We start from the raw sequence: 14,612 nt of genomic DNA on the forward strand, positions 1-14,612 counted from the left end.
ACCTTTTTTTAAACCTTTTTTTTTTTTCTTTCTCTTTCACCAAGAGTTGTTTAATTGTGAATTCACACTGTTTGCGTAAAAAACGATTTTCTCGACGATGCATGCAAAATTTTGTATAGTTCCCGCTGCTGTTTGTGAGAATTTTTTTTTTTTTTTTTTCGTCACTCGATATGCGTTGCTCAGAGGAATGCATTGGCTGGGTTTATGTTGGACCTAAAAATGAGGGGGAACATGGGGAAACGGGAAAAATGTAAAGGTGAAGAAATGCATATCTCGCGGTTGTCATCCGCCACTGTTGTGTGGGTCTGCTTTCTCCTTTTCTCTCACGTCCCAGACAAAAGTGCACCATCACGGAACTGTCACCCTACCGATACTTCTTCATTAGGTCTTGCGTGAGTCTGACCCAGAGGTAGTGAACCAACTTCTGTTCACGTCGATTAAGAAAATTCGTGCACGTGTTGTTGTAGCAAACAGACTGGAAGGTAAGTAACTGGTAATGTAGAAGCATCAAATATAAGTCGTACTGGTTTAACATATTCTGGAGATATGTTTGCAGATCTTCCTGATATTGTTTCGCTTTCGTAAGGTGTAGTTCCTCCTCCTTCATTAACTTGAATATGATAGCCTGCAAGTAGAAGTCGTGAACATCTGCGGTGCGTGCGTAGAGGTCCATGAACGAGAGGTAGAACAGGGGGAAGTTGCTACTCCTCTGTTCAGGGGAGTGACTCTGCATATCACGCAAATTGTAAGTATGATTTGGCTCATTATGTTTTATTTCCTGACGCTCAGTTATGTTCTTCGCCCGATGTGTAGCTTCAGAGTCCAACTGTCTTCCCTTGGGGAGATATCCATCCAAGTGTTTTCCACCACTTACATCATTGCAGTACTTTCTGAAGGCATAATGCTGCATATATATGCTTTTGAAAAAGGTTCTGTTAAACTTATTGTTGTGATAGTTTGTTAGGTAGAAGCAACTGGTGGGTGGCGTGAGGATAGGTTCCCCTTCGTGATGTGAAAGGGGACCACCAATCCAGTGGCCCCTTCTTAACACTCGGTTAAATGAGCGTAGAAACGTCTCGTTATCCCCTTTCCCAGTGAAGAAATTAGTGTAGCATATATCCTTCATGAGGTATTCCTCAATGGAGCTTTTTATTTTCACGTCATTGCGGTACCAAGACCACATCCTACTCCTCTGCTTCAGCAGTTCGTCAGCCAGGTTCAGCTCATTGTGCATGTATAATTTTAAAATAACTTTATACTTGATAAAATTTTCGAAAAAATGAAAATGGTTTGCAAAAAAAATTAAAATTTGGAACCCTTCTTCTCTTTCTCCTTTTTGTAATTCCTCTATTTCGATGTTCCAGTATCGTAGAATGTATGCTGCATACTTTACTAGGTTCATCATTTTGGATTTCCTTCCTACTTGTTTCACTCTCTCTTGGCACTCTTCCTTCGTGGTAAGTTTGTTTATGTACTTCGAGAGGAAGCCTTTTCCATAATCATTCAGGATGGTTTCGCGCACTTTGGAGGTGTTAAATTGAAAATGATCTTCCTCCTGGAGGTCTTCCTCATTGGGGGTTCCACTCTTCAGAAGTTTATTATCTCCCTTCTGTGACGGATCCACCATATTCTTTGCTCTACCCTGCGGTGACAGCTCCTTCATTGCGGTGTGGGAAATTCCGGACACCACATCCTTCCTCTCCAATATGTCAGCGCTCTTATTCTTCTCTTCTCCCCCTACGTAGGGGTCATTGCTACGATCCAGAATACCCGAACCCCATGTGGAATTCCCCTGTAGAACCTCATTCGAACTTAGCAGACCTGATGAATCCCCCTCGTCGACTTCCTTCTGCTTGTCACTTTCCTCCCCCTCTTTGCAATTTTGCAAATAAAAGAGCAGCGTTTTTTTCATTTCGGTATGGCTACCACTGGAGGAGTCCCAACTATGTAGATCTTCCACAAGGGCAACTTCGTCATCCTCCTCTTCTAGCGCTTGTGTTACCTCAAGGGGGACAGGTGCAGCAACAGTATTATCTGTAATACCCTCGTTGATATTATTTCTCACGTTGGGTGTGTTTTCCATGGGTCCACCTCCTTGCGCGGCGTACATATTTCCCCTCCGGGTGTATTTTTTCCAGAGAAAGTTCATTTCAGCTGACTCCCTTGCGTACTTGGCGTCAAAAATGTGGAACCACTCTCCATCGGTCATTATCTGCTTAATAGTTTCGTAATAATCCCAATGTTTGAAAGAACCAATGTTGTAATGCATTATCACCAGGAGTACCTTAACGAAGGAAGAAATCTTCGTTTGAAATAGGTCATTCTTATCTCTCTTCATCATACTGTTCGTATTATTCTGTAGGAGCAAGTTATTTTTATTCGCCTTTATTTGAGAATAATTTAATGTAAAGAATGTGAGTATAGTGCTCTTGAATTTTTTAAATAATTCCTTTTCGTCTTCCAAGTTGATTCTGTTCCCTATAATAATTTTGCAGACTAGCACAATGGATTTATCACAATTGGAAAGGAGCTTCAAGTAAATACGACTCATCATACTTCTAATTTTGTCATATGTTTGTTGGGTTAGGAAAGCGGTGTAGACACTTGTTTTCATTTTCTCCTTCGTTTTTCCCTCCTCTATTGACTGGTAACGTTTTGCATAGTCATCTAACAATATTTGCATTTTATTACATTTGAAAATGTGCGCTAGGGTGGGGGGGATTGCTACATCACTGTCCTCACATAGAAGCTCTATTACGTACTCCATCAAAAGGAGGAGACTTAGATATACAAATTCATAACCCTTAAGATACATCTCGTCGATTAGGTTCAGAATTATACGAATAAAGTTCTCGACGTCGTGTTTGGTGCTTATCTGTTTCCTCTGTCTGTCGAACAGGAGGTGCTGTTTCTCTTCCAACAAGTACAGTTTGTTCACGGTTGGTAGAAATATATTAGACAGATTAATGAGGAGAAGTACGATTAAGCTTTTGATGATGCTCTCCTTGTTCTGGACATGGTCATCCTCATTGGGTATGTTATCCTCTGAGGGGGTCTCCAATGTGTGATCCTTGTTCTGCTCATTTGGTTGGAAATCTCTCCCTTCCTTCACAAAGTGCAAAACGTTCAGAAGCGTAAAAAAGTGAAAAATGAACCTGTTCCTGGACTTCCTTCTTTTATTCTTCCACAGTAGTAGGACCATCATCTCGAGGGAAAAGAAGACATTGCGTCCACCCAAGCTATGCAGAAAGTGGTTAATCTGCTTTGCCTTATCATACAAATTGAATACAGTTACTCTCCTGGAAAAGCGGATGAACAAAATTGCCTTCAGTTCGTTCTTTATAACCCTTTTTATTACCTGCTGGAGGGTTATGCGTTCACAGCAGAAGGAGGCCACAGCGTTGCGCTGTTCGTTTTCTTCGACTGCTCCGGTTGCCTGCGTTGACTGACCGTTGAGCCCCTTTTCAATTTGTCCAATTTTTCTCTCGTCCAGGTCGACATGGATGCCCCGTGGGTTGCCTCTTCCGCGTGGTACATCGATGTCATCTGCGCCCCCAAGTCCATCATCCTTTTGGAAGAAATTGTTTATGTCGGTGATGAGGCTTTTTTCTTGGTCCGTGTACTCGTAATGCTCCCCCGTGGATGTGCTTTCCTCCTTCACACTTAGAGGGGAAATACTTACAACGGAGAAATTTCCTTCTATGTTTTGATTGGCTTCCTCGGTGTCGGAAAAGTTCTGATCCCCCTCATCGTGCACCTCCAGGCGCTTATCAATGTACAGCTCATCGTCAGTCTCCACGAAACTCTTTCCGTGCGCTGTGAGTGCGTTGGGGTATTCGCCTTCTCTAACTTCCTTGAATAAGCTCGCTCCCTTCACCTCCTCACCCACTAGAGCGACTTGATCATCCTTACAGAATTCACCCTCAAGGGTTATATCACATTGGGAACATTGTTCCAATGAGGGTAAGTCCCTTCCCCCTTGGGTCTGGGCCGCGCAAAAGTGGAAAAAATCATTCACTGAAAAGTTGGCATCTGGATTTGTGCGCGATGTAAAGAAGAGCACCATGAGCAGTTTCAAGATTATACGCTCAGCTGAAGGAGGGTCGTCTTCTCCATTGGCATGTGCCAGGTGGAGAAACAGAAGGTAATCCACTCGATATAAATTATCGGTAACTAATTTAATTAGGACCTCAGGGTGATCCACTCCAAGTCTGTTGATCACATTGTAAAAGTGCAAAAATTTCTCCATTCGCTTTCTGTGTAGGAGCATCCATTTGGTGAAATTGAATTCAATGTTTCTGCAAACGTCCTTTAGAGGGCGCTTCAGAAGGTGCGTAAATAAATGTGTCGACACCTTTTTTAAATTGCCTAATTTTAGTGCACTGTGGTAAAGGTAAAAGTGTATGAAGCATTTGTGGTATTTCTCATTAGAATATAAAAAATAGGACAAATTGTTTTTCACATTCTTAATTTTAAGAGCGTTAATAGAATCTCTGTTCAGCACACTGATAAGAAGGCAGTGCTTGACATAGTCATCCTCATCAGCGTCGAAGAGTTCCTCTACCATTTCGTGATTTTCTTCACTGGCATAGTAAAATGGATCCAACTGAACATTGAGTCCTTTCAGAAGAAAACACAAATCATGCAGTTGCGGCATTATTTCAAATTTACTCCACAGATAATTCACCAAATTGTACGTTCCTTCTTTTCCTAAGTTATACATTTGAACTTCTTTTTCTGCATCCTTCACGTGGTTACAAATGTGTTGGTCAAATGAGGGGTTATCCATTTGTGCTTCCTTCAGGTAAAAATTGAAAGGGTTTAAAATCTTCGAACTGTACAATATTTCTACTGTGCTACTTTTGGAGAGATTTTCTCTTCCCTGCCCTTTTTCGATGTTCTGTGGAGGGTCTCCTCTAGGTGTCTCTCCCTTCACATCTCCTTTTGCTTCTATCAGACAAATCCACACATAACGAAGCTCCAACAATTTCGTTGCCACCTCCGTGCGAGATAACCTCTTCACGACACGCAACAAGGAAGTGAATAGGTTCTCCTTGCTTAAGTCATAAGGGGAAGTCCTCAAGAAGTACACAGCTGGGCAAAGGGAATACAGACATGCTTCGTACATATAGAAGATAATCTTTCTCACAAAATGGAGGTTAAAGTTGAGGTACTTCAAATTGGTGGTGATATAGATCAGTAGAGAATTCTTTTCATTCTTCTGGAAGTGAATAATCATTTGTTTTTCCACCTCAATTTCGAATAAAACCTGAAAGCGCTTATGTTCATTGGGGTTTTCTGTAATGATGTTCTTCTCACTGAGTTCCTTTTCCACCATGCTACCACCAATTTCTTTGGGTCCATCTCTCCATCGTAAGTCATACACAACAGTGTGTCTATTCTTTTCTATATGAACATTCATATGGAGAAGATTCACTTTCGAAATGTCTCCTATTTTAATCAAAATTTGTAAAATTTTCTCACACCTCTCTTTATCGAATTTTTCCACTAGCAGTTTTTTATAGCTATCCTCAACAAAAAGTTTTTTCAAATCAATTTTCCTTAAATTGTTGGCACTTAACTGGAGGAGCAAATATTTCGTAATGATCAACATGTTGATAATTTTCTTTAAAAATGGGGGGATACCTTTTAAGGCTTCAGAATGGAGTCCCTCCTTTGCTTCTCCCATGTGTGCGTAGAAGGAATAAATACTTAAGAGTATCCTCTCAATAGTGGCTATTTTTTTTTCTATCAGAATTGAATTATTCAAAATGATCTTCTTCACGAAGGTGTAAATAAATGAGTAATCCTGAACTTGTAACAAGTACAAAAATGCAAAGTACGGGTCACTGCTCAGGAGAGAATTGTAAATTCTGATTTTATGGCCGATGTGTTTTTCGTCCTGATGCTCTCCTACTTTCTTCTTGAAATGTTGCACATGTAAAGTGCTATCCATTCCCTTTAGATTATTTTCGTTCCTCTTTAGGGCCCTCTTCACTGAACGCACTGTTCTCGTGATAGAATCCATGTTCCAATTTGTCACGTTTTTTTTGTTAATCTTACTGCGCGCTCTTATTAGTACATACGTAAGAGCATTTCTATTGTTTTCATTTTTTTTTTCATTATGATGGAAATCATTTGGGGGAATTTCTTCGCCCTCCTCTATGTTACCCCCGTCTTGGTTTTTCATCTGCCTTAGACGCTCTGAAGGGGTTACCGTGGTTACCATGGGTCCCCTTCCTTGGTCGTCATTAGGTGGATTCGCTTCATCCTCGTCGTCCGTTTCATCCGTATTGTTCGCTTCACCCATTTTAGAGGCGTCCCTTTCGCAGCCTGATTCACCAGACGATGCTCCCATTTCCTCAAAATCTGTACCCGCAAAAATATCTTCGACTTGGTCCAACTCCTTGTCGCCTTCGTCAGTTTCTTCAGTAAACACGCCATTTTCTCCGGGGCTCTTGCTCCATACACCATCACATTCATCTATTTCATTCTCAAAGGGGTTCTTCTTCTCCTTTTCAAACATTTCGATTTCAACTTCCAGTTCTACTTGACCCAGATTATCTTCCTCATCATAAATATGCTCGTATGAATCCATGGGCTCCTCCTTCACCATGTGGAGTGATTCCCCCAAGGGCGACTTGCCGTGTCTTTCATTGGGGACTCCCCCCCTCGAAGAGTCCACCGTGTCTGTCAGTTTACAGAATACCTTAGCAATTGGATTAATCTCTCCCCCGTCATCATCTCGTGATGGTCCAAAATGGGAATGCTCACTTGTGGGTTCGTTTATATTTCCGCTTCTCTGATCACTTTTCGCAGACCTCCCTTGTGGAGGGCATTTTGTAACATTTCGACTCTCCCCCTGGGTTATGCTATCCTCATCATTCTTCCTGTGAGACTTAATCTTACTATGTTGTAAAAAGTCATACACGGAGAGGAAGCTATCATGCATGTTATTCGAGTCTTGCTTCTCTCCTTTTTGGGGTGTCCATGCAGGATTGAAATGCTCCCTTTTCGCGAAGATCGATTTGTACAGATGGAGAATACACCCAGGATGATTCAGAGAGAAGTAAGAAAGGAGGGACATGCCGAAATTGTATACGTAGCTAGCAGATCGGTTCGAATATTGGGCGTAGAACATAATGGCACTGTGTAGAAGGCTCTTTTGCTCTTTTCCCAATTCATCATTTTGAAATAAAATGAGAAAAAGAATCAGGTAAAAGAGAAGAATATTTACCTTTCCATGTAGCTGTAGGGTGCAGATAACGAAGAGAAGAGAATCCCTAAGATGGTCGCTCTCCAATTGTAAAAGTTTAATCAACTTGATTGTTCTGCATCTGTTGTAACAAATTGTGAGATCGTTCTCCATTAAGTTTTTGAAGATGAGAAATTTATTTTTTTCGATGGATATCTTGACATAAGAATCGTAAAGAATGTTCTTGTAAAAAGGGGGCTGGTAAGTATTTTCCGTTTTGTTCTTTGCGACATCTTCAATGTTTACATCATTCGTGGCAATCCTTTCATACGACTGGGAAATTAATTTTGAAAAGGATTTGTATATGTCTTCGTTTGATGTACTTTTATGTGTGCTTTGTCTGGACACATAGCGACTCATGGAGGAAATGCCACCACTCTCTTTTTCGTTTTCTCCTTTTCGATTTGCAAAAATTTGTATATACTTCAACATTTTCAAGTTCGCCAAAAGGTCTTCCCTCTGGTCGGCCAAGTGGCACAGCAACCCTGACATTCTCTTAGAATATATATTTTTTACAAATTTGTAGAGGTGCTCAAAATTTTCGTTAATGGTCGCTACTTTTGCTCTGCTTAGGAGGAGGTAATTTATGAGATAATCCGACTTCTCTCCACCGACATGGTGATAATATCTTTGGAAAAAGTTCAAAAGGTTGCTTAAATATTCAAAGTCATTGGAATGAAAGAGGATGATGTAGAACAGGATGTGAAAGAAGGTGTGAACATCTACCAAGTAAAACAAGTTGTGATAAAGTTGAAAGCAGTTCTTCGTGAAATTTGTATCCTTGTACTGCGTGCAGGTCATTATCTTTTTGAATAACGTAAAAATGTTCATTACAGTTTTAGTTCTGTTATTTCGAGAGCTTACAATCATGTCAATGTCTACCTTGATTTCGTCTTCCTCATGATGCGGGAAGTCTTTCTTCAAATATTTGATCAGCTCCAGGGCGTTCAGATCCTTTTCGAAAACGTCCAGAAGTTTCTCCACCGTTGGGGTAGCCTGGAGAGATTGACTCTCCGAAGATTCACTTTCCACCCCTGCATCCTCATAACCCCCCCCGACAATACGACTCAAATGTTCATCATAAATTACAGCTTTGTTGTTACACTCTCCGTTGTGGAAGAGCTCCTTCAGATCGAAAAGTTCCTCCCCCTGTTGGGAGGTACCTCCTTCTGTCCACTCCACTATCTGCCTGGGCAACAGGTTGTAAAAATCCCCCAAAATTGAAATAAAGTGCAAGAGGTTAATGTGCATGTATTTGTAAAAGATCACCAGAAATAAAAAGGCGAACTCGTAATCATTCCTCAAGATGACTCTATGCTTGTATGCGTAGTAAATATATTTCAGAAAAACAAAAATTTTGTCAATCTCAGTTTTGCGCTTCGATTGGTTATATCGCCCTACTACCACTTGTGCATTTCCGCGGATTGTATTCTTTCCTTGACGAAAATTTTCTCCCAACGTTAGGTGGGTAGACCACGTGCCTTTATCCTTCTTTTCACCCTGTAATACACCCCCCTGGTGACAGCTTCTCCCCTGTAGCAGTCTTAATGTCTTGAAACAGAATAACACAAAAATTTGTTGCGAGGAGTAAAGCAAATTGAAGTAAATACTCTCGAAAAGATTTTTCGGTTTCTCATACACCAAATTGACAATCTCTTTTGTGAAAAGTTTACACTTGGATGTTCCAGTAGAAGATGTGATGTGTTCATCGATGAGATGATAGTTGCCCAAAAATTCCTGCAAACTGTTATAAAATACCTTTATGTGGCCATCCTGTTCTAATTCTAACGATATGTATTTTATGTCAAACTCCAGGATCAAACACAAGCGGGTGTACATATCCATGAGGAGAAAATTTTCCAATTTCATATTTTTATGATTTTCTTTGCAAAGCACATATAGCTTAATGAGGATGAAGAAGCTGTATATAAGGAGCACGTTTTTCTTCTGCATATTCTCCTTTTTAATATGTACTTTTAGATTCTTCTTTATCCAAAGGGGTTCACAAAAATTGGGGGTATTATTCACCATATTTTCACCGTGCAATTTGGGATGTTCTCTTCGTGTAGCTCCTATACCCTGGGTATTCCCATCTGGTGTGGCAGCTCTTGGGTTTTCTTCCACCACGGTTAACACGGTTCCCACAGTGGGAGATTCGCAAAAATACGATTCGTCAAAAGTAAGTTTCTTCAACAAGGAGTCGTACTTAAAGAGTTCATAAATGTTATCACCATTTATCTGTTGCAGGCAGACATAGACAAATGCAAGGAGGCGACTCTTAACCAACCTGGTTCTCTTCATTATGGAAATACATCTACTCAAGAATAACTCGAAAAAGGCATCATCATCAGAGTATATTTCGTATTGATTATAAAATCCTTTGGAGGGTTCATTTTCTCGGGTCCATTTCGCATATTCTTCTTCGTCATTTGTTTCATCATCTTTTGCAAAGTTCGAAGGACAAATGATACCCTCATCATCGCATGCATGTTCCATAGGATTGGATGCTTTATTATGTGTATCTTCATCCTGGGAAGTTTCACCAGCTGAAGCAACCCCACCAGGGTGGTTATTACTCTCCGATGCTTTAATCTCCGGGAGCAGAAAAAAAAACTCCTCAACTTTGGTATTCACAGGAATGTAATCAAATATCCTTTGCCAATTATGGTTAATAAAAAAACGAAAATATTTGTAAAAAATTTTTATTAAGACATAATTTTGATTTATTACAAAATATTTTACAATATCAAATGGGGTATAGTAGTACTTAAATTTCGTCCAGCTCAAAATGTAGATGTTGGAGGATTTAGATTCTGTGTTACTTTGAATGAACCCGTCGCTGCTCGTGGTTCTATTCATATTATCCTTTTCTGCCACGCTTGTAGAATCATTTATGTTTTTCTTGAAGATGTTAAAAATGTCCGACAGTTTATTCTTATTATTGTAATTTTTATCGTTGGTGGAATTTAAATTGGGGGTTCCGTCTTGTCCCCCTTTTGTGTCACAATCGGATTCGTTCCTTCCTCTCCGTCTTTCTCGATCCAGAAGTTTCATAAGATAGTTGTACATTTTATACTTATAAATCTGCCGCAATATTTCCTTTCTGTACATCTTCAATTTCGTTTTTACATTTTCGTTTTTCTCTACAGACTCAAAGTTTTCTCTGAGCCAATTGTAGTCTACGTCGTGCAGAAAGGTACTATGAGGAATTTTCCTCTTCACCTGTTCATTACTTCTTCTCACTGAGTTGGATGATGAGATGCTTTCTCCCCCTCTTCCCACGCTTTCATCCACGTTGCTACCCTGATGAACATTACTGCTGCTATCAGATCCACTTAGATCTGCTTGGTCGATTGAAAATCCCCATATCTCGCTGATTCGCTTTTCGTCTTCCTCATTATTGTCACTGTCCATGTTCGCATTGTCCCCATCGCTTTCGTCTTTAAAATGTTTCCCGTTGGAAGGTTGTGATGTGTGCCTATTCATTTGCCTAGTGACCTGTCCACCCTTGCCGGAACACTTGGGTTCCTTTCTTCGGCGCTTCTTTACCTTATTTCTTAACATGCTCGTGAGGAAGTGTCTCTCTTCATCGGTGTGGTGACCTTCAGCAATGTCGAACTCATCGTTGATGTCGAACCCATCGTTGATGTCAAACACATCGTCCGTGTCGCGCCCATCGTTACTCTCGTCGGAGGTTAGTATCACATCACTGGCCGACTGAGCCTCATCCAACAGGTACAGCACAACTCGAAGGGAAACGCACAACACAGTTTTCAACTTCAACATCTGTACGTTTATGTCTACATGCTGCATCGAGTTTTCACTACGTACCTTTTTCACCTTGTAATATTTATTCACATATTTCGAAGTGATCTCTCTATCGCCTGATTCGTTCAGGAGATAAAACATGTTGTGGTAATTATTGTTTTCCTCCTTTTTGTTAAGATTCGTGAGAACATATCTGTACTGGCCGATTCCGTTGTTTTTCAAATTGAGTAATTCTATTATGTTGGGGTCGTCTTCATCTCTGAAAAGAAACGGATCATACGTCACGGCTCTCTCCAGGAAGTCAAAAAGGTTCTTAATTTTGAAGAGGCACTGCAAGGGGAAGGGCCAAAAAAAAAAAAAAAAAAAACATTCGCAAGGATGTGGATATGTTTGTGAAAGAGTAACATCTTGGATAGGATAGCGGCACTTCCACAAGTATGTAGGGAGAAAAAAAGGAGTATATATATATAACAATATTAAATGATTACATATAGATGTGCAGTGTACACGATGAAGAAGGAGTCAGAAGATGTGGGAGCATCAACGTGTGCAAAAAGGAGTTAACCCTTTGTTTTGCCTTCGCGGGATATGTTAGTAACGCCCCAATGGGATGATGAAACTACCTACCTGGAAATCGCTTAGGGGTGCCTCGAAATACCTTCCCCCGTAGTCATAAACGGAGTAAACGAAGAGTTGATGCAAAGACGACATGCCATTCTGCTCAGCTGCCAACAGGCCATCGTGGTAGTTATAAAAAAATAAATGAATTAAAAATTCAGACATGTTCAGAAATTTTACTTTATACAAAATTACATTAAAATCGTCTTCTGCATTTTCCAGCATCACATAATAGTCATCTAAACTGCACAGATATAAGTTGCTACATGCCTGTACATTATCCGATAGACCTTTATTTTTTGTTATATCTTTTAAAAAATCCATGTTCAGGAAGCCCTTTTCAGAGGCGTCCTCACTTAATCCATTCATAAATATTTTTCTTTTATTTTGATTTATGTCGTGTATGTCTAGGTATGCTCTTAGGTTTAGAAACTCTTCCCTCCTTCGTTCTCCGTCTCTGTCGTCTGGAGAGCCCGTCCAATTTTGCTCATTTGTGAGACATCCCATCCCAGATAACCTATTGTTCAAAATTTGAATTGTCTCTCCATACAGGGAGTAAATCTCATCGTCTAGGTTTACCATGTCCGTGTTGGTGTGCACACCCTGTAGGTTCACAGAGCACATGTGCATACTGTGACTTTTAATTAAATGCTCATTGATGTCGTACAGGAGGGAGTTATTGTTGAGCTTGTCTTGATAAAGGAAGGGCAAGAAGAAAATTTTTTCTATCTCCTTGCAGTACATATTTAACATGCTTGTGGCGCTCTTCACGAGTGAGGTATACTTGTTATGGCCCCCACTCTCCTCTACGTCGGGGAGGAAGCGCTCGCTGTATGTTAACAGCAGGGTATTGTCCTCACACATATGAAGGGAGGAAATTCTGTTAACCTTGTCTGCATTGTTAGATACGTGACTCGATGTACATTCCTCCACTTCGTGCAAGTTTCTATTTTTAAAATATTTCATGACGCTTGCTTTATTCTTGTCCAAGTATTTAAACAATTTGTATTTGTTCATCTTTTCTTCCTTTTGGTAAATAACCAGTTCATTTGTGCTAAAGAGCACTACAATGTAGCTGTCGTTAAAATCGATGCAACTAATATATTTTGCTTTATCATCCTCCAGGTTGACTCCAGGGGGGATACTCAAATGGATTTGCTCCAATTGCTTACTCGAAATGTTGTATATAATTGTATAGACTTCCTTCCCCTGTTCGTCATCACAGTGGGCAATAATTAGGGTGTCCTCATTTTTTACCTTAAAATAATACACTTGGTTTCCTTTTTCGAAGTGAAAATGTTCGATCTGCTTTGAGGAAATGCCGACGTTCAGACACTCCTCGACATCTGTTGCCTTTAGTAAAAAAAAAAAAAAAAAAAAAAAAATAGTGACATGTGTCAAGGGGTGAATCGTCCACATGGTGACATGGTGAAGGGGGATCCACCTATGTTTATATGACTGATCCATGAACAAATCATATGTTGTTGAATCGCGCCTATACGTAGCCGTCCTGTTCGAGTGGGATAATTAACTAACATGGCGCTATTCTCCTCACTACGGGAATCACCCCCCTTTTTGTGGCGTCTTACCCATAGTACCCCATTTCGGTCGACAAAGTAAATGGAACCCTGATATACCCAGAAGAAAAGGGCACTTGATGAGAGGTCATGTTTCCTCAACAATCTTATTTCGTTTAACTGCTTGTTTTTATCAATGCGTTCGAATATCTGCACGGAAATGTTATTATTCCTCTGCAGTACGAGCACGTCTGATTCACCAATGCACACGCATTTGTCAATTTTGTGGGAACCTGCGTTCGGGGTGGGAGGGTAAAGGTGAAACTTTTGTGGGCAACTATCCACGAAGAATGTTCATCAAGCGTGATGCTAACTACGTTCTGCTGCTCCTGGGGGAGGGAGAAAGAAAATCCTCCATTTATTTGCCTTTTCAAGTCTCTGCTTGAATTCTTCCAAGTATGGAATGAATAATAGCCCTAATTGTGGCTCCCCTCTCATATGGGCACCGTCCCCAGAGCTCTCGCTGTCTCCTTACTGTTGTGCCGGAACACCCTCCAGGTGTTGCTTCGCCGGATACAAATGAATATGTGCTTTTCCAAAGAAATAGTGACTGTGTCTCCATACTTGGACACGGTTCTTCTGTCGAAGCAACATCCCTTTCGAGCATTTTCCGTTCGTCCTATGTTCCGAATGGCCTTACTTTTCTCATAAAAGACATTCAAGTCGCGCGCAAAATCGCGCACGTTGATTTCTAATACTTTATCAATTTTGATCATTTTGCACTGTGTGGTGGGAAGAGGAATGATTCGTTCCTCTGCAGTAGAGCCGCTCGGAATACTGCTCGACAGTGGAATAATCCCACTGGTGCTACTTCACTTAATCATACTCTTTAGAAATGTTCGAAATTTCCCATCGACGACTTCTTCTAAAGTAAACACTGAGAAGAAGGGGCCTTCCACTTGGTTCCCTTATCGTACATGCATGAATATATATGCATACATAAATGCTTGAATCTAAATAACCCCCCTCCCCCTAAGGTTAGCCAACATTCATGTGCACTCAGGGGGACATCGTTAACTTAGGCTCGAGCTCGCAAAGGTAACGGGACATGCAAGAGCTACGTCGGCTGGTACATGCACGAGTTAACCTTACCAAGAGAAGTTAAAAAACTTACTCACATAAAGGAGGGAAAAAAAAAAAAAAAAAAAATACAATGCCAACCGAAATAGGCATGAAAAGAATAAGGCTCAGCGTGAAACAAGCATAAAACAGGCACCTTACAAATGGAATGAAAGCGGAAAATAAAAAAAAAAAAAAAAAATAAAAAAAAAAAACTGCACGCTCACATTTTTATTTTGTCGACAAATAACTTTTGCTTGCGCGAAATAAGAACCGACTTAGCATGAAAAAAGCGTTGTGCGTGCCTTTACTGTTTCCCTTTTTTTTAACCCATT

The 14,612-nt window shown here is 40.4% G+C and overlaps 1 protein-coding gene across 1 annotated transcript; it reads right to left on the reverse strand.

The window, feature by feature from the left end:
* Positions 1-179: 179 nt before the first annotated feature.
* PKNH_0211000 (conserved Plasmodium protein, unknown function) lies at positions 180-13,934 on the reverse strand (the record flags this gene model as incomplete). The annotated part of the gene is made up of 5 exons (XM_002257746.2): positions 180-213; positions 369-11,353; positions 11,651-12,994; positions 13,231-13,451; positions 13,694-13,934. 5 exons carry the CDS (start codon positions 13,932-13,934, stop codon positions 180-182), a joined length of 12,825 nt encoding a protein of 4,274 aa, XP_002257782.2.
* Positions 13,935-14,612: the final 678 nt, after the last annotated feature.

The sequence above is a fragment of the Plasmodium knowlesi genome (assembly GCF_000006355.2).
Source record: "Plasmodium knowlesi strain H genome assembly, chromosome: 2".
Lineage (NCBI taxonomy): Eukaryota > Apicomplexa > Aconoidasida > Haemosporida > Plasmodiidae > Plasmodium > Plasmodium knowlesi.